Source organism: Mustela lutreola, chromosome 17, assembly GCF_030435805.1.
Source record: "Mustela lutreola isolate mMusLut2 chromosome 17, mMusLut2.pri, whole genome shotgun sequence".
NCBI lineage: Eukaryota > Metazoa > Chordata > Mammalia > Carnivora > Mustelidae > Mustela > Mustela lutreola.
Window position 1 is genome coordinate 23,807,874 of NC_081306.1, and position 18,984 is coordinate 23,826,857.

General features: G+C 44.8%; 1 protein-coding gene across 9 annotated transcripts in view; it reads right to left on the reverse strand.

The window, feature by feature from the left end:
• Positions 1 to 18,984, reverse strand: part of LOC131820142 (transport and Golgi organization protein 1 homolog) — a 118,274-nt gene that overhangs the window by 49,596 nt on the left and 49,694 nt on the right. For 6 of the 9 annotated variants that reach the window (XM_059155716.1, XM_059155723.1, XM_059155719.1 and 3 more), the window contains 8 exons: positions 18,583 to 18,684; positions 10,815 to 10,875; positions 10,672 to 10,707; positions 10,525 to 10,592; positions 10,307 to 10,401; positions 9,256 to 9,320; positions 6,138 to 6,291; positions 5,481 to 5,563 (listed from right to left, as the gene is read on the reverse strand). In XM_059155716.1, the coding sequence (XP_059011699.1) occupies positions 5,481 to 5,563; positions 6,138 to 6,291; positions 9,256 to 9,320; positions 10,307 to 10,401; positions 10,525 to 10,592; positions 10,672 to 10,707; positions 10,815 to 10,875; positions 18,583 to 18,684 (664 nt within the window). Of the gene's footprint in view, positions 1 to 2,832; positions 3,008 to 5,480; positions 5,564 to 6,137; positions 6,292 to 6,435; positions 6,557 to 9,255; positions 9,321 to 10,306; positions 10,402 to 10,524; positions 10,593 to 10,671; positions 10,708 to 10,814; positions 10,876 to 18,582; positions 18,685 to 18,984 lie in introns of those variants that run through there. The other 3 variants (XM_059155720.1, XM_059155724.1, XM_059155722.1) reach the window with 3 other exon arrangements.

Below are 18,984 nucleotides of genomic sequence, written 5' to 3' on the forward strand. Positions count from 1 at the left end.
TAAATGGAATCTTTAAAAAAATTGTCATAAGGGTGCGCCTGGGTGGTTCAGGGGTTTAAGCACCTGCCTTCTGCTCTGGTCATTTCTCAAGGTCCTGGGATCTAGCCATGCAGCAGGCTCTCTGCTCAGCAGAGTCTGCTTCTCCCTCTGCCTAAGCCCCTCCATACATGCTCTCTCTTTCTCTGTCTCTCAGATTAATAAATAAAATCCTAAAAACAAAGAATTGGGTCATAAAGATAGATGATACATTGGTTGATTTTCTTAGCATGGAGAAGAAATAAGGATATGTTAATTTATGAAATCAATAAATGGTTAAAAAAAGGATACCGTCAAAAGATTGCTTATATCCACACACTGCATGTTAACTAAGTAGAACTTAAATAAAAATTTGAAAAGAAAAAATAATTGCCCATATCCAGACATAAGATAATGGAACAACTGCAGCATGTTTGGAAAAGAATGGAAGACCTTTTTTCTTCCCTCACAATGATTATGTCCACTTGCACCTTGCTCAGAAAATAACCTTAAGAGGGACGTCATCTCCATTTAGGAGATGCAAATATGCATCTTTCATATTCCATATTTCAATATGCAAACTTTCAAAATTTCATTCTTAGGATATATGATTTTTCCAAATTCAATGAACTTGGGAGATATTCTCAGGTCTTAGTCATAAACAGAAAATCTCCAATAAATACACTATAATTAGATGAAATCATACAGATGCATATAGATTACACTTCGTTTGTAATATGTCAAGTTGCATGATAGTTTTAAATGAGTGAGAAATGTTAATAGAGATGTAATCAACAAATCCTGAAGGGACACAATGTTGCACGTTCACCAGAAGGTCTGTTTTCTTTACAAGTCACAAAGGAACCTAAAAGTACATGTGAGGCATGGAAAACTCAGGAAGAGCTATGAATATGATATCTGAATTAGAAATAAGCAACAAAGGGAAAAAAAAGTGGGAAGTGCATGAATCAGTGGAGCTAAGCATCTATTTTAATATCTTCAACAAATAGCAGCAGCTTTTTTTCAAATGCTGATTCACAAATTTTGCTTAGTACAATCTTTCGCATATTGAGAAGTGGTCTTGACACTTTGAACAGAAGAAATCTCAGTGGAATCCTGAGTAAGAGCTCTTACTGAACTCTTTAACCAACTTAAAACTCCTGAAGATTGTTACTGGCTCATGAGAAAATTAGAAAACATGGCAAATCTCAGTTGAGAATAAAGAGATAAGCAGGGGCACCTGGGTGGATCAGGTCTTGATATCAGGATCCTGGGATCGAGTCCCACGTTGGAGTCCCCACTCAGTGTTGAGTCACCTTCTCCCTCTGCCTCTGCCTCCCCCTCCTCACCACTGTACTTGCATAAAATCATTAAAAAAGAAAACAGAGAAAGGGAGATGAGGTAAAAGGCATGTTTTGAAGATATTATTGATAAGTTTCCTTCCAATGATCACGAGAAAGGATAAATAAAACAATTCCCGTTTTCCTTGTAAATTTAACCTTAAAAAAATGAAAGGTTTATGGAATCAGGGACCTGTCAAGTTTGCACTTGTTTTCCAACTACTGTAACATTGTTGGAAAAAAATAAACACTGAAAAGTAATAAAAGCATCAGTGCAGGACAGTCTGTGCTTTTACCTGGGGTACTGGGTCTAGCAGAACTCAGAGAGCGGGATCCCAGCTCCTCCTTCTAGAAGGTCCTGAAGGTCAATGGTTCTTACATTTCTGGCCCAACCCAATGTAGCTCCAGTTTCTCTGAAGCGGAGTCACGATTTCTCCCCAGAAACAAGTCAGCATTGGTAAAAAACCAACCACAGTATTTCTGTTGCAGTGTCCCATGACCTCTCAATCCAGAGACCCCTGAGTAAAATAGGGTCTTCAAATGCCCTCAGGGACAATGAGGACCAAACCCTGGGAAGAGCCCCAATATGTCATCGCCTGTACTTTCTCACCTACCAGCATGTTCTGGGGAAGCTCCCAGAGCCCCCTACTCAGCACTCAGCCAACAAGGCAGCTTTGGTGTCACACCTCAGGAGGCAGGAAGTTACTGCAAAGGCCCCAGGGTCTCCCCAGGGCATCGGGTGAACCGGCTGGAAATACAGCTCTGGCTCTCTATCCTGGGGCAGTGAGAATGGAGCTGGATCCCATGACCTGGGAAGAAGGAGGGCTTTGCAGGATCCAGCAGCTCTGCTGCAGAAGGGATTGGGAAAAAAGGGCCTAAAAGGGGACAGAAGCGTACACACCCAAATCCTCCTGCTGCTGAGGAAGGGATGGGTCTCCTGTCAGGGACCTCTGCCCTGCCCATCCCTCAACAGGGAAACTGTGGGAGGACTGTGGGGCATCATGGGTCTTACCACAAACACTGCCACCATCAGCTCCACTCAAGGCCCCCTTGTGGTTGGGGGGCAGCTGGTGAGGTGAAAACCCTGCACAAAACCTGGATTAATGCAGGTCCTCCTCACCAGGCTCTCAGGGCCTCACAAGACACTTCATTCTCTCACTGTCACAGTAGACCACTGCCTGGGGACAGCCACCTGTCCTGCTGATCACTATCGCTGTAAACAAGCAGGTGCCATGTGCCCAAGAGGATCTGTCACCAGAGTTAATACAAACACCAGCAGATCTAAATTCAAACTGGGCCCCCTCACCAGAAAGGTTCCTGGGGTCCCTGCAGTAGTAGTACCACGAAGGGTAATCTTGCTCTATCCTCCATCCCCCCACTGCTGCCAGGGTGTTATCTGTGTCTGAAGGCTTCACCCTGTGCCCTCGAAGGAGAGGGACTGTAGGTCCCCCTGAAGGGAGATGCTGACACAGAGACAGAACCATGAACAGTTTATTGGGGAGGTACCAGGAGAGACAAAGCACAGGGTACAGGATGGGCAGGGAAAGCATTCAGACCACCAGGCAGAAACATTCATATCTTGACTAGATATAAACTCATTGGAGCCTGGTTGTTGGAGGTCAAGGAAGTCTTCACATTACAAAATGATTACCCTGTAAGGCAAGAGGATTTGGGTTAGTACAATGGGATCTTATGTTTTCCTAAATGCTCTCTGCCTCCCATACTGTATCTGAGGCCTTGGAGGAACACTTGGGTGTGTGGCCACATCTGTGAGTCTGTATGTAATAGACAATAACTGTCTTCACATCTCACATAGAAATATCTGATTGTACCTGTTCTCTTAACTATATTTTACTTCATTGTGGCTAGGACCTGACATTTAATAGAAAAAAGGGGGCTCTTTGCCTTGTCTTTGAAATGAGAATTGCCACTACCGGGGCTGAGGTATTACACTCTTAGTGTATTTTGTGGACTTAAATAAACATTTTTTGATGCTCATTGGCATGGAGCTATTTTCATGTAAACAGTGAGAATGGTGAATGATCAGAGCCCAGATTCTTTGCCAATTATTATTATTTTTTTCTTTTTGAGACAGAGACAGAGAAAGCACAAACTTGTGAGTGAACACGGATGGGGGAGAAGGTGAGGGAGAGAGAGAATCCCAGATAGGCTCCACACTCAGCACCGAGCCCGACTTGGGGCTCAATCTCAAAAGCTCGAGATCATGACCGGAGCAGCAATCAAGATTCTGCTGCTTAACCCACTGAGTCACCCAGGAGCCCCTGCAGGTTCTTTATGTACTTCAACTCCTATTGTTCTAGTGACCTCCGAATCCAATATGTTCTCTCTATGACATATTAAAATAAAAGCGGAGGCCCTGAGAAGGCCCCACTGAGAGCTGGTATTTGGGTTGAGAAATCAGGAACACAGGCAAATCTGGACACTGGGACTGAAGTCCCAGAGAAATGCACAGCTATAGGCAGAGTGGTGACGCAGATGCGGAGGCCTGGTGACAGGGCTCCAGCTAGGGCTGCTCCTGGCCAACCCTGACTCTCCCACTAACAGTCTGATTCGGGCTGAGGCCCGGGCGGCCACCCTTCACTGGTTCTCCGTCTTGTCTTCATGTTATCTCACTGCGGGACTTAAAGTCAGCCAGACAAGAATCCCCAAAGACCAAGTTAAATTTCCCAAATGTCCACAATACTCTTTCACATGGTTCAGAATTTTCAGAAATTCAGGGAAACAACGCTCTTCACAGACTATGAGTGAATGGATTCATGGCAAAAACGACATTCTGAGACAAATAACGGCGTGATCCGCACTGTGTGAGTGAACACATGCGGCAGTCGGTGTGGACGGCGTGGTGTCTTCACACTCACTCTCGAGCTGCTAGCCTGCCGGGAACGGCCTCACCCTCCCTGAGAGAAGCCCAGCCTCTCCCTGAGCACCTCGGGCCTTCTGGGCATCTAGTTCTTCCGTATAAGGGAAGAACTAGAGATGTATCCAGAAAGAAGGGAGGGAGACCTGAGTCACACAGAAACAGGAGGTTGTGGATGCCCACAACTTATACGGAACACACGGTCTATGTCCTGTCATCAGTGTGTCCCTCCCTTCTCTCAGACACACACCTTCAATTCCTCACATTAAGGCCTCATCCCTCCCGGAGCACAGAGCATCGTCTCCGTGCCATATGTGTGTGACACCTGCTGTGCCCAGCGTTCGGAGAAGGGCAGCTCTCTGCCACAAGGAACCTACAACCCTCTCAGTATGACTGGAAGACAAGGTCCATCAATTCCAAATACAGAACAACCAGAAGAAAGTTAACATGTCTATCAGCCTTCACTCTGCCACGCCACGAGAGGCCTGTGGGCAGCACCGCTGGTCCTTGTGAGGACGCTCCAGCATCTGTATCTGACCCACACCATGGAAAAGACAGAAGCTTCTCCACCTGGAAGTAACTGAGCAACATTCCAACAAACCCTCTACACCTGCCTCCGGCATCTGCCACTTTTTCTTTCATTCTCACCTCCCAGACCAGACAAGAGCGTTACCCACAAGTTTCTAAACTGCAGAGGACAAGGGCAGACCCCTACACTAATGAGGAATGAAGGGACCACAGGCCTGTGTCAGGTGTTTATACAACTAAGGAAATGACAGCTTAAACCCTACACGCCGCAGATGAAGTGAGAGGTGTTTCATCCCTCCCAGAACAACGTATGCGGGTGCTGGATGTGCACGACGGTAAGAGACAGATGTCTGCCATTGTGCAACGGAGACACTTCCCAGCAATGGCACCTGCCCACTGCTCAGTGTGTGCAAATAGCCAGGAACATGCACGTGTGTCCTGAAGAACTTCAGAATCATACAGGGTCCCCAGCCTGGTTTCCCCTTGAATGTCAAGCCCTGAACACAAACTCTGCCTTTGCTCCACTGACACAACCAGAAGGTGATGATCTGGAAATAGACACCTGTAAGCTCTGCATGAAGACTTGCCACTTTGAACAGGAAACGACACCACACACAGACCCCAGGATATACCCAACACACACAGGCCAAGACATTGTGCTGCCCAGAGAGGAACAGGATTCCAGAAATGGGTACAACTGAAAACGCCCCAGCATTTACTTGGTTCTTCTCTGGGACCTTCTCGGGCATGGTGCTGCTATTGTCCCCTTGAACTCCACAGGCTTCTGATTTGGACCGAAGGCCTAGAAGGGACAGAGGTGGTTTCAGACTGGCGACGACCACACAGGATTCAAGCCAACCCTCTACCCCTGCCCCAGCCTATTCCCCTCTCTCCTTCTGGAGGGTCCACTGTGTTTCTCACAGGACTCCCCTGACCCCTGTGGACGAAGATGGGAACTGTCCATCACCCTCGCTGATACGACCATTCTGCCTGGGACATATGTTTCCAGAACTAATCTATAATGCTGGACAACTGGGGTCTCCACGTGTGAGACTGATGTGAAGGTTGTGCTTTGTCCAGCCCAGAGCCCAAAACGTCGTGTCTGTGTGGTGCACCTGAGCAATGCTTCTATGTCTGTCCTCTGTGGAATGTCACTTTCTGCTCCATAGTAGAAGCCTGATGCCCAGTTCTGTATGGTGAACCAGACAGTCCATGAGATGGACGTCAGACAAAGAGGAGCAATGTTACCATGTCCTCACTTGGGCGTATTGCTGCATTGCAAAGCCTTGTGGTACCACCTCTCCATACTCACCACTGACAGAAGTGGTTCAACTATGAATAAGCTCTATGACCCATGTCAATTCAGATCATCTCACCATGTGGTGGAGGAACGAGGTGTGCCCGAGGCCCCCATGTCCACCACTGTGGAGGTGGATGAGGAGGAGGGAAGTCTGGTACATTCCACCCCATGTGGTAGGGCATATGGAGGAGCCCTGGGCAATGAGGGAACTCTCTCACACCTCTAGCGACCTGCAGAACAGACAAGAAAATATTTTAGGAAAACAGACAAAAATTGCAACACCAAGAAAAGAAACCAAAACAAAGAGCTCTCAGCATCCGGCTCCTTCTCCAATACCACCTTCCAGGAGAGCTGCATCATGCTAGAAAACTTACATGCCCCTCCCAGCTGGGGCCAGTCCAATGAGGGTGGAGAGGGTAATGGCTGTTACAGGAATAGCCTGTCACCACACATCACTGCCCATGTCGGCCCACATTCTCCAGCAAGAAGTCGTGTCTTAAAGATGAAAAAGGAACATTGCAGACTAAAGCAGCACATTCCAGACACGGAGGCATCGACATCCTGGACAACACTTCCTCTATCCTCCTCAGCCACCAGAGAAGATTTTGCTTGTCAGAATAGAGAGAGTGTGACGAAACTGAATGCCCTTTCTCCACAAAGTTTCTGAGCTACTTGAAGGGAATCGTTGGCCTGTAAGTCCCTGACTCTCCCCACGCTGCCTCGCTCCTGACAAAGGGGTCCTCTACTCTCTACAGTTTCTGTCCATGGCTACAAAGACACTTGAGGAATTAGGGCCTTGTGGTCTGACAGGGGCACTGGAAAAGTGTCTTCCGAGGGACATGATACCAAAAACCTTTATTTACACTCAGCATCTGTGCTTGTCTTTTTTTTTTTTTTTTAAAGATTTTATTTATTTGGCAGACAGAGATCAGAAGCAGGCAGAGAGGCAGAGAGAGAGAGGGGAAGGGAAGCAGGCTCTCTGCTGAGCAGAGAGTCTGATGTGGGGCTTGATCCCAGGAACTAGGATCATGACCTGAGCCTAAGGCAGAGGCTTTAATGCACTTAGCCACACAGGCGCTCCCTGTGTTTGTCTGAAAACATAGTCATTTGGAAATTTCAACCTACTGAGTTCCAGAGTAATTTTGTACAATGGGAAATGAAGATGGGAAGGCCATATGAGAGAATTCACAAAAGGGTATATGCTTCCCAGTGGAAAACTCCACACGTGTGATGAGAAAAGAAATCAACTCTCACAGTAACTTAGGACCCAATGACCTGCTCCTGGAAACCCAGCTGAAGGTCTGGGAGGCAGTGATCATGCATGTAATCACTGATGTCCCCCTTAAGAACATGTGACCCAGTGTGAGATTACGACAGTGCACATAAGAGCTTTGACACTTCAAAATACTTGTAGACAGGGTCTTAAATGGGCTGGTTCTGCAAGGCACGTTTTCCATCAGAAGTAAAATGGAGATGACTCGTGAAACATGCCCTGAGAACATTGCAGACTGCAAAGGAGACAGTATAAAATGCAGAGTTTTCCCCAGTTTCCGTTTGTGAGGATTCCCAGACCCATCTATCCCCAGCATGAGCACAACACCAGTGCACCTGAACGTAACCTAAAGGGAGTTGGGCTGGCCAGAGGACTTCACTGCGGAGGGAGGGGCCCTCCTCCCCCAGTTACTTCCCCGGAGTGCACTGTGGGCAGGCAGGGGTACACATCCGCACACACATCTTCCCCACCACCATGTTCCAATACTATAGCATCTGTGCCAGAACGGCTATCCGCCCCCTGTGTCTCACCTAGCACCTGGGGTGAAGAGATGCCATGGGGAAAACTACTGTCACCACATGTTAATATAGGTCTGCACACCTCGACAGAGACAAGAGTGTGACACCAAGGATAATCAACTAAGGAAAAAACTCCACTCAGGACAGGCCAGTATCTACAGCTGGGACCACACCTCCCCCACCACAGCAAACAGAGCAGCTCCTTCTATACATTGAGAACAAACACAATGAGAGGCCATGGTAAGCCAGGTGTCCATGCATGGAAGTGCAGGTGCTTGTGGGTCAACCGGAAGCCCACCAGCATCCCCCCTGACCAGCTCTGCTTCCCTCCCTGACAATGGGATCTTCTACACTCCACAAGGGCTGTCCATGGCCACAGACAGCGCTGAGGAGATAGGAGTGTCCGGAGTCCTGCAGAGGACCTGGAAGAGTGTTTTCTGAGAGAAACAGGACCCCTTCGAGTGAGCGAGACCAGCTCTGTGGATCCACGTCCCCGACATTCGGACAGTCCTTAGCTCAGGCACAGAGCAAATGCCTAGTCCTGGGTGCTGAGAACCACTGATGGGCCAATTCGATACCCCCAAATGGGAACCAGTGTGTCTGGAGAGCACAGGCAATGCTCCCAGGATGGGTCAGGAGAGACACTATGAGCTGGCACAGCCATCAGACCCCATCAGAACCCGCTCACAGAAGCATAAGTTAAACACGTGTGAGGTGTGGGCCTTGTAGAGAGTCACTGGGATTCCCTCTGCAGGGCTGCTGCTCCAGGGGGTATTTTCTATGACACACCTGGCACCTGTCAGAGTTCATCATCATCTCACCCAGGGGCCAACTGGAGGGAATCTAGCTGTCGTCTTCATCCACTCAGATGGGACGCACGGGAGGTCACAGCTCACCTTCTCCACAAACACTCAAGCTGCCCAAAGCATGTGGGGCAAGTGTGACGCGGTCCTGGCTTTTCCCATTTTCCATCTGAGGACCTCTGCAGACACCCTCCCAGGTTAGTCTCCTGACCCGAATACTAAAAATGCTCCAGCTCCCGCAGGAAAGCAAACCGCAAGGAGTCAGCCGGACTAGCTGACTTCACTGTGGGGTGAGATGTCACCCTCCTCGAGTTATGTACACACACACATACACACACGTACACACACACACACACACACATACACAGATGCATGAGGTGAGCATCCTACCATCCCGTGTTGCAAAGCATCTACAGCTTTGGGAGGAAGCACAAATTTGAAGATCTCTAAGGGAGCAGGTGGAGGCTCCTGGGTGAACAGCGTGCACTCTGAAAGGGATGATCGCAGGACACACACCAAGGCCACAGGCTAGGACAGGGACCTGTCCACACTGCAATCCATTTCAGAAACAGACACAACTAAAAATGCCCAAGCACTTACCGTATGCATCTCTGGGTCCCTTTGAGGGTTAGTGCTGCTGTTCATCCTGGGAACCACTCTAGATGCTAGATCAGACAAAGGTCAGAGGTTTATTGTGGTTTCATGCTCTCCATGCCTTCCTCTCCCATCTTGCACTCTTTCTCACACTTGGGTCCCTTATCAGAGGGTTTCACCCGTGACTCAAGTGGGTCCTTTGCAATGAGAGACACCAGTCACCTCTTGCGTGAGACACTCCAGGGCCCTGGTTCCAGTGTTTCTGTAAGTAATCCATCACGTGTAAACAGGTTGGGGTATAACTGGCTATCAACACTAAAATTGGGGTGCCCAACACACATCAGGAAAAAATTACTTTATCTTCATAGTTTAAACACCTAAGTGAGAATAGCCTTGCGTGTGGACATCCACAAACCCTCAACATGAACAGCCCATGTTCTCTTCTCAGGCCACAGGTGGATGGTTCATTTGTCCATCCTGCAGTTGGGACCTAGAATGAGTGACTGGCCAACAAAAAAACATTTCAGGGAAGAAACAGACTTTGACATTTGTATAGTCACGAACAAAGAAATCATAGACAGATTGAGCAATAAAGCTATGGCATTGCACCGATAACATGAGAGGAGTAAAATATATTTCATTGCTCAATATGGTCCTATAGATGACAAATAAAACAAAAATAGAGAAACCTCCATAATGAGTAAATAAATGCCCTTTTTCACCAATAGTCTTTTTTTTTTTTTTTTTTTTTTTTGTCAAGGTTTGACCACTGAGTCAAGGTGGGAAGGGCGCTTGTCTCGCACCTTCTCAGGCTCAGCTCTTCCGAAGGGGGTAGCAGGGGTAAGGTGTGGAGCGGCGTGAGCTCCACCTGTCACGGGGGCAAGTGTCCTGCTGCCTGGGGGCATATAAGAAAAGCACCCTCCTGTCACCCCTTCAGACAACCTGCAGGCTTGTGATTCTCTCCAGGACACACAGCAATCACCCACAGGAACAGGAAGGACACCGTGTGGTTTCACAGCAGAAATCAGACTGCTGCATTTCCCATCGTGCTCCCTACCTTGCCACACAGGCTTCTGCAACTCAGGCCTTCCCGGCATCAGTTCCCGCCTCACGGATCCCACAGGCAGCATCTCCCTTTGCATCATGCGCAGTCTTGAACACAGAAAAAGAATGGACATCTCTAGGAATTACAACACCACGTCCTCTCCTAGGCAGTAAACAGCATAGCCCTCACCTCTCCAAACACCCGTAAAAACGCACATCAAACTCTCACACCTGTATTTCCAGTAGGCGTTCTCCCTGCTCTGCTGCATCATCCTTGCTTCCCAATATCGAGCCTTCATCTGCGGCAGAAAAACACACCCACCTTCAGTTGTGCCCGACTGTGCCGCAAACAAAGATGAGGAAAAGGAAAATACTTACCCAGTTAGCCAGAGCATTCCTCTCTTGAACTGCGATCTGAAAAAGCCAACACACCAGAAACCCATGTTCAGGGCTCTAAGGGCCACGACCATCACCTGCAGGGGGCGCCAAGGGGTCAGTGTGTTGGACACAACTCCGGTTACCTTGTGGTTGAAGGTGAGGTTAGACTCCTGCAGCTCTTCTCGCATTTCTTCCACTTCTCGTCTGTGAGGGGGGACAATGGTTTTCATCAGACAAAACCCAACACTGGGTGTGATTTTCAATCATCTGCCAATGTGGCCATCCTCCTCTTATCTGTCCCCTCATACAATTGATCCTGACACAGGAAACACTTTCACCTGACTATAATTGGACTGTGGGATCAAAGCTGTTCTTACAGCCTTTCCTTCACCATTTTTCTTTGCCTGCAGGATCAAAACCGATGAAACTTCCTTACCCGTTTTCAATCCTTCCCTCAGTTATCACATGACAAATGTCTTTTGTCATGAAGCTCTATTCTCCTTTAACTTCTATCCTCGCTATGGTTCCCAGGTTTGCAGAGACCAGCACCATCAGATGCCACTACCGGGCTTATGGGAAAGACTCATCCTAGGACAAACTGTGTTTTCCTCCAAACACCACCTCAGGGACGCTGGTATGGAGCTAGTTTCCACATTCAGGCCAACACTGGGGATCCGGATATGTTTAGTAACGTAATTGTTTTGTGCCTTATCTTTCTGTGTCAGTTAATTTGCTCTGGATACATCCTCTGAATTTTAGTGTATATTACTTAATTGAGTCCTCAAAATGTACAAAGATTAACAATCCAGAGGGAGGGAGGAGTCAAGATGGTGGAGAAATAGCAGGCTGAGATGACATCAGGTAGCAGGAGACGAGCTAGATAGCTTATCAAACCTTTCCAAACACCTACAAATCCAACAGGAGATCGAAGAGAATAAGAGCATCAATTTGAGAAACAGAATATCGACTACTTTCTGAAAGGTCGGACCCACGGAGAAGTGAATCCAAAGCGATGGGAAGATAGACCCCGTGGGGAGGGTCCGGCTCCTGACAAGCAACAGAGCACAAAACCAGGACTTTTAAAAGCGATGTGCACTGAGGGACGTCGCTCCAGAGGCTAAACCGGGCTGAAGCCTGTGCAGGGACGGCGTGGCCCCAGGTCCTGCAGGGTCACAGAAGGCCCGGGGGTGTCTGAGTGTCATAGAACATGCAGGTAATAGAGCGGGGAAGCCGGCAACAGAAAGAGAGCCAAGGAGTGACCTCTCAACTCAGCGTTACCTTGAACCGTAATCCATGGCACAGGATCTGGGGAGATCCCCCCAAAAGAGCTCAGCGATTTAAGGGTTTCGGAGACTCCAGGTGGAGCTGTGTGCCAGAGCCAGAGACACTTGGTCACAGCCTGGGTGAGGTCTGAGCGCAGCCGGAGGCCAGGGAGAGGGAAATGATGAGTGTGTTTCCCTGAGGGCGCACTGAGGAGTTGGTCCCTGAGCTTTCGGCTCCTCCAGGACAGAGATTGGGAGGCCGCCACTTTCATTACTGATCTCTGGAACTCTACGGAAAGTGTTCAGGAAACAAAATCTGAAAGTGACCCCAGCGGATTACTTAGCCTGGCCTCTGGAAAGGGTGGTGCAATTCCGCCTGGGGCAAAGAGACCTGGGAATCACTACCACAGGCCCCTCCCTGAGAAGATCAACAAGAAGTCCAGCCAAGACCAAGTTCACTTACCAAGGAGAACAGCGGAATACGAGAGGAGGCTAAAGCAAACCATGAATTCACGGCTTTCTCCTCATGATACTTTAGTCTTGCAAAGTTAATTTTTTTAACTTTACTTTTTTATTCAGCTAATTTTTTAAAACTTTTACCCTTTCTTCTTTTAACGTTTTTTTAACTAGTTTATCTTAACAATACTTTTCATTAAAAAAATCTTTTTCAAACCTTCATTATTATTGTCATGTTATCCTTCATTGTATCTAACTTCAGTTTCTGTATACACATAGGGTTTTTTCTTCTAAAAAATTTGGGGTACAACTTCTTCTAATAGATGAAACTACACCCTAAATCTACCACCGGGCTTGTTCTACTTTCCAGCCTGAGCAATTCTTCTCCACTTTCTTTTTCTTTATTCTCCCAACCAACTTACATATCAACTCTTTCTTTAGAAATTAAAAAAATTTCTTTTCATCTTAATAGTCATATTCCATCCTTTCATTGTGCTTACTCTTTTTTTTTTTTTTATTGGATTAAATGGGGAGATTGGTATTTTTATTTATTTTTTTTCTCTTATATATGTTTTCCATCCTTTAAAATTTGGGGAGGTAATTTCTTGTAAGAGACAAAAATACACCCAAAATTAAGTGAATGACCCTGTTCTAGTCACCAGTCTAATATGTATATATATTTTTCTTTTTTATATTATTTCATTATTTGTATTCTTTTAAAATTTTTTCCCTGAACTTCCTTTTTCCCCCTTTCTCTCCCACCATGATTTGGGGTCTCTTCTGATTTGGCTCAAGCACACTTTCCTGGGGTCTTTGCCACCCTTTTAGTATTTTATTTGCTCCTTCAAATATTCTTATCTGGACAAAGTGACAAGGCAGAAAAACTCACCACAATAAAAAGAACAAGAGGCAGTACTGAAGGCTAGGGACCTAATCAATACGGACATTGGTAATATGTCAGATCTAGAGTTCAAAATGATGATTCTCAAAGTTCTAGCCACGCTCTAAAAAGGCATGGAAGATATTAAAGAAAACCTATCTGGAGATATAAAAACCCTTTCTGGATAAATAAAAGAACCACAGTTTAACCATGTTGAAATCAAAAAGGCTATTAAAGAGGTTCAATCAAAGATGGAGGCTCTTACTGCGAGGATAAAAGAGGCAGAAGAAAGAGTTAGTGATATAGAAGACCAAATAACAGAGAATAAAGAAGCTGAGCAAAAGAGAGACAAACAACTACAGGACCACTTGGGGAGAATTCCAGAGATAAGTAATACCACAAGACAAAACAGCATTAGAATAACTGGGATTCCAGAAGGAGAAGAAGAGAGAGCAGAGCAGAAGGTCTATTGGAGAGAATTATTGGAGAGAATTTCCCTAATATGGCAAAGGGAGCAAGCATCAAAATCCAGGAGGTGTAGAGAACCCCCCTCGAAATCAATAAGAATAGGTCCACAACCCGTCATCTAATAGTAAAATTTACAAGTCTTAGCAACAAAGAGAAAATCCTGAGAGCACCCCGGGACAAGAAGTCTGTAACATACAATGGTAAAAATATTAGATTGGCAGCAGACTTATCCAAAGAGACCGGGCAGGCCAGCAAGGACTGGCAAGATATATTCAGAGCAATAAACAAGAAAAATATGCAGGCAAGAATACTATATCCAGCTAGACTATCATTGAAAATACAAGGAGAGGTAAAAACCTTCCAGGACAAACAAAAACTGAAAGAATTTGCAAACACCAGACCAGCTCTACAAAAAATATTGAAAGTGGTCCTCTAAGCAAAGAGAGAGCCTAAAAGTTGTAGATCAGAAAGGAACAGAGACAACATACAGTAACAGTCATCTTACAGGCAATACAAGGGCACTAAATTCATATCTCTCAATAGTTACCCTGAATGTAAATGGGTTAAATGCCCCAATCAAAAGACACAGGGTATCAGAATGGATAAGAAAACAATACCCAACCATATGCTGCCTACAAGAAACTCATTTTAGACCCTAAGACACCTCCAGATTTAAAGTGAGGGTGTGGAAAACAATTTACCATGCTAATGAAAATCAGAAGAAAGCTGGGGTGGCAATCCTTCTATCAGATCAATTAGATTTTATGCCAAAGACTATAATAAAAGAGATGAGGAAGGACACTATATCATACTCAAAGGGTCTCTCCAACAAGAAGATCTAACAATTTTAAATATCTATGCCCCTAACATGGGAGCAGCCAACTATATAAACCAATTAATAACAAAATCAAAGAAACACATCAACAATAATTCAAGAAGAGTAGGGGACTTTAACACTCTCCTCACTGAAATGGACAGATCATGCAAGCGAAAGTTGAACAAGGAAATGAAGGCCTCAAATGACACACTGGACCATCACAGATGTATTCAGAACATTGCATCCCAAAGCAACAATACATATTCTTCTCTAATGCACATGGAACATTCTCCAAAATAGATCACATCCTGGTTCACAAATCAGGTCTCAACCAGTATCAAAAGATTGGGATCATCCCCTGCATATTTTCAGATGACAATGCTCTGAAGCTAGAACTCAATCACAAGAGGAAAGTTGGAAGGACCTCAAATGACAGAGAAAGGAAGCTAAAGAGCATCCTATTAAAGAATGGATGTGTCAACCAGGAAAATAAAGAAGAATTGAAAAAAAATCATGGAAACAAATGACAATGAAAACACAATGGTTCAAAATCTGTGGGACACAGCAAAGGCAGTGCTGAGAGGAAAATATATAGCGATACAAGCCTTTCTCAAGAAATAAGAAAGGTCTCAAATACACAACCTAACCCTACACCTAAAGGAGCTGGAGAAAGAACACCAAAGAAAACCTAAACTCAGCAGGAGAAGAGAAATCATAAAGATCAGAGCAGAAATCAATGAAATAGAAACAAACAAACAGGGGCGCCTGTGTGGCTCAGTGGGTTGGGCCTCTGCCTTCGGCTCAGGTCATGATCCCAGGGTCCCGGGATCGAGCCTTGCATCGGGCTCTCTGCTCAGCGGGAAGCCTGCTTCCTCCTCCCTCTCTCTGCCTGCCTCTCTGCCTACTGCCTACTTGTGATCTCTCTCTCTGTCAAATAAATACTTAAAATCTTAAAAAACAAACAAACAAACAAACAAACAAAACAATAGAACAAATCAATGAAACTAGGAGCTGGTTCTCTGAAAGAATTAATAAGATTGATAAACCCCTGGCCACACCTATCAAAGGAAAAGAAAAAGGACCCAAATTAATAAAATCACAAATGAAAGAGGAGAGATCAAACCAACACCAAAGAAATACAAACAATTATAAGTACATATTATGAGCAACTCTTCGCCAACAAATCTGATAATCTGGAAGCAGTGGGTGCACTATCAGAGACAATATTATCTACCAGAAGTGAGCCAGGAATAAATAGAAAACCTTAACAGACCCATAACCAGTAGGGAGATTGAAATAGTCATCAAAAATATCCAAACAAATAAAAGCCCAGAGCCAGATTGCTTCCCAGGGGAATTCTATCAAACATTTAAAGAAGAATTAATTCCTATTGTCCCGAAACTGTTCCAAAAAACTGAAATGGTAGGAAAACTTCCAAACTCGTTTTATGAGGCCTGCATCACCTTGATCCCCAAACCAGACAAGGATCCCATCAAAAAAGAGAATTACAGATCAATATCCTTGATGAACACAGACACAAGAATCCTCACCAAAATACTAGCCAATAGGATCCAAGAGTACATTAAAACGATTATTCTCCACCACCAAGTTGGATTTATTCCAGGGCTGCAAGGTTGGTTCAACATCCGCAAATCAATTAATGTGATACAATACATTAAGAAAAGAACAAGAACCACATGATACTCTCAGTAGATGCTGAAAAAGCAGTTGACAAAGTACAGCATTCCTTCCTGATCAGAACACTTCAAAGTGTAGGGATAGAGGGCATATATCTCAATATTATCAAAGCCATCTATGGAAAACCCGCTGCAAATATCATTCTCAATGGAGAAAAACTGAGAGCTTTTCCGCTAAGGTCAGGAACATGGCAGGGATGTCCATTATCACCACTGCTATTCAACATAGTACTAGAAGTCCACGCCTCAGCAATCAGACAACAAAAAGATATCAAAAACATCCAAATCAGCAAAAAAAAAAAAAAAAGTCAAACTCTCACTCTTTGCAGATGATATGATACTATATGTGGAATCCCCAAAAGACTTCACTCCAAATCTTCTAGAACTTGTACAGGAATTCAGTAAAGTGTCAGGATATAAAACCGATGCACAGAAATCAGTTGCATTGCTTTACACAACACAAGACAAAAGGACGAAAATTAAGGAGTCAACCCCATTTACAACTGCACCCAAAACCATAAGATAATTAGGAATACAACTAAGCAAAGAGGCAAAGAAACTATACTAAGAAAACTCTAAAGTGCTCATGAAAGAAATTGAGGAAGACACAAAGAAATGGAAAAAGGTTCCATGCACCTGGATTGGAAAAACAAATATTATGAAAATGTCTTTGCTACCTAAAGAAATTCACACATTTAATGCAATCCCTATCAAAATCCCATCCATTTTTTTCAAAGAAATGGAACAAATAATCCTAAAATTTATGTGGAACCAGAAAAAACCTCGAATAGCCAAAACAATATTGAAAAAGAAAGCCAAAGTTGGTGGCATCACAATTCTGGAATTCAACCTCTGCTACAAAGCTGTCATCATCAAGACAGAATGGTACTGGCACAAAAACTGACACATAGATCAATGGACCAGAAGAGAGAACCCAAAAATACACCCTCAACTCTATGGTCAACTAATCTTCAACAAAGCAGGAAAGAATATCCAATGTCCAAAGACCGACTCTTCAACATATGGTGTTGGGGAAATTGGACAGCCACATGCATTAAAATGAAACTGGACCATTTCCTTACACTACACAGGAAAATAGACTAAAAATGGACAAAGAGCGTCAATGTGAGAAAGGAATCCATCAAAATCCTTGAGGAGAATACAGGCAACAACATCTTCAACCTCAACCACAGCAACTTATTCCTAGAAACATCGTCAAAAGGGAGGAAATCAAAGGCAAAAACAAACTATTGGAACTTCATCAAGACCAAAAGCTTCTGCACAGCAAAGGAAACAGTTAACAAAACCAAAAGACAACTGACAGAATGGGAGACGATATTTGCAAACGACATATCAGATAAAGGGCTAGGATCCAAAATCTATAAAGAGCTTCGGAAACTCAACACCCAAAGAACAAATAATCCAATCAAGAAACGGCAGAGGACATGAACAGACATTTCTGCAAAGACATCCAGATGGCCAACAGACACATGAAAAATTGCTCCACATCACTCGGCATCAGGGAAATACAAATCAAAACCACAATGAGATACCACCTCACACTAGTCAGAATGGCTAAGATTAACAAGTCAGGAAATGACAGATGCTGGCGAGGATGCATAGAAAAAAGAACACTCTTACACTTCTGGTGGGAATGCAAGCTGGTGCAACCACTCTGGAAAACAGCATGGTGGTTTCTCAAAAAGCTGAAAATAGAGCTACCCTATGACCCAGCAATTGCACTACTGGCTATTTACCCTAATGATACAAACGTAGTGATCTGAAGGGCCACGTGTACCTGAATGTTTATAGCAGCAATGTCCACAATAGCCAAACTACGGAAAGGACCTAGATGTCCATCAACAAATGAGTGCATAAAGAAGATGTGGTATATATATACAGTGGAATACTATGAAGCCATCAAAAGAAATATCTTGCCATTTGCGACGATGTGCATGGAACTAGAGGGAATTATCCTTATCGAAAGAAGTCGATCGGAGAAAGACAACTATCATATGGTCTCCCTGATATGAGGAAGTGGAGATGCAACGTGGGGGGTTGTGGGGTAGGAAAAGAATAAATGAAACAAGATGTCACAAAATAAACTGAGGGATGCTGGGGGGAAGATTGTAGGAAGAGGATGGTGGGGTTATGGACACTGGGGAGGGTATGAGCTATGGTGAGTGCTGTGAAGTGTGTAAGCCTGGTGAATAACAGACCTGTACCCCTGGGGCTAAGAATTCATCATATGTTTATAAGAAAATTAAAAAATTAAAAAAAAATCCAAAGGGAACTTTTCAGGAGCCAATAGTATGTAGTGTCTGAACTTACCCGTACTTCTCCATTTCTGCTTCAGTTACTTTCAGATATTTATCGGCAGCTAACAGCTCATTCTTAGTTGCATTCAATTCATACAGTTTCTCTTCTAGCTTCCTAAGATGGGAGAGATATATACATTGTCCAGTAGCCACGGTCCTGAATTTTTGCCATTTATTCTTCCAGCACACTTGATGGCCTATGTTGGAATGTCCCCGCTAAAAGCACAGACTGACAACATAACAGGGAAATGAATGAAGGCCCCATTTAAGGTTGAAGAAACATCGAACTCTTGCTGCTGGCCAAGCTCCCTGCAATCGGGGCTGTCTTTTTACTTGTCTACTTTAATTCATTCACTATGTCACCAAATAATATTGCACTCTGTGCCCTCTTGGAATACGTCTTTGTTTTGAGATG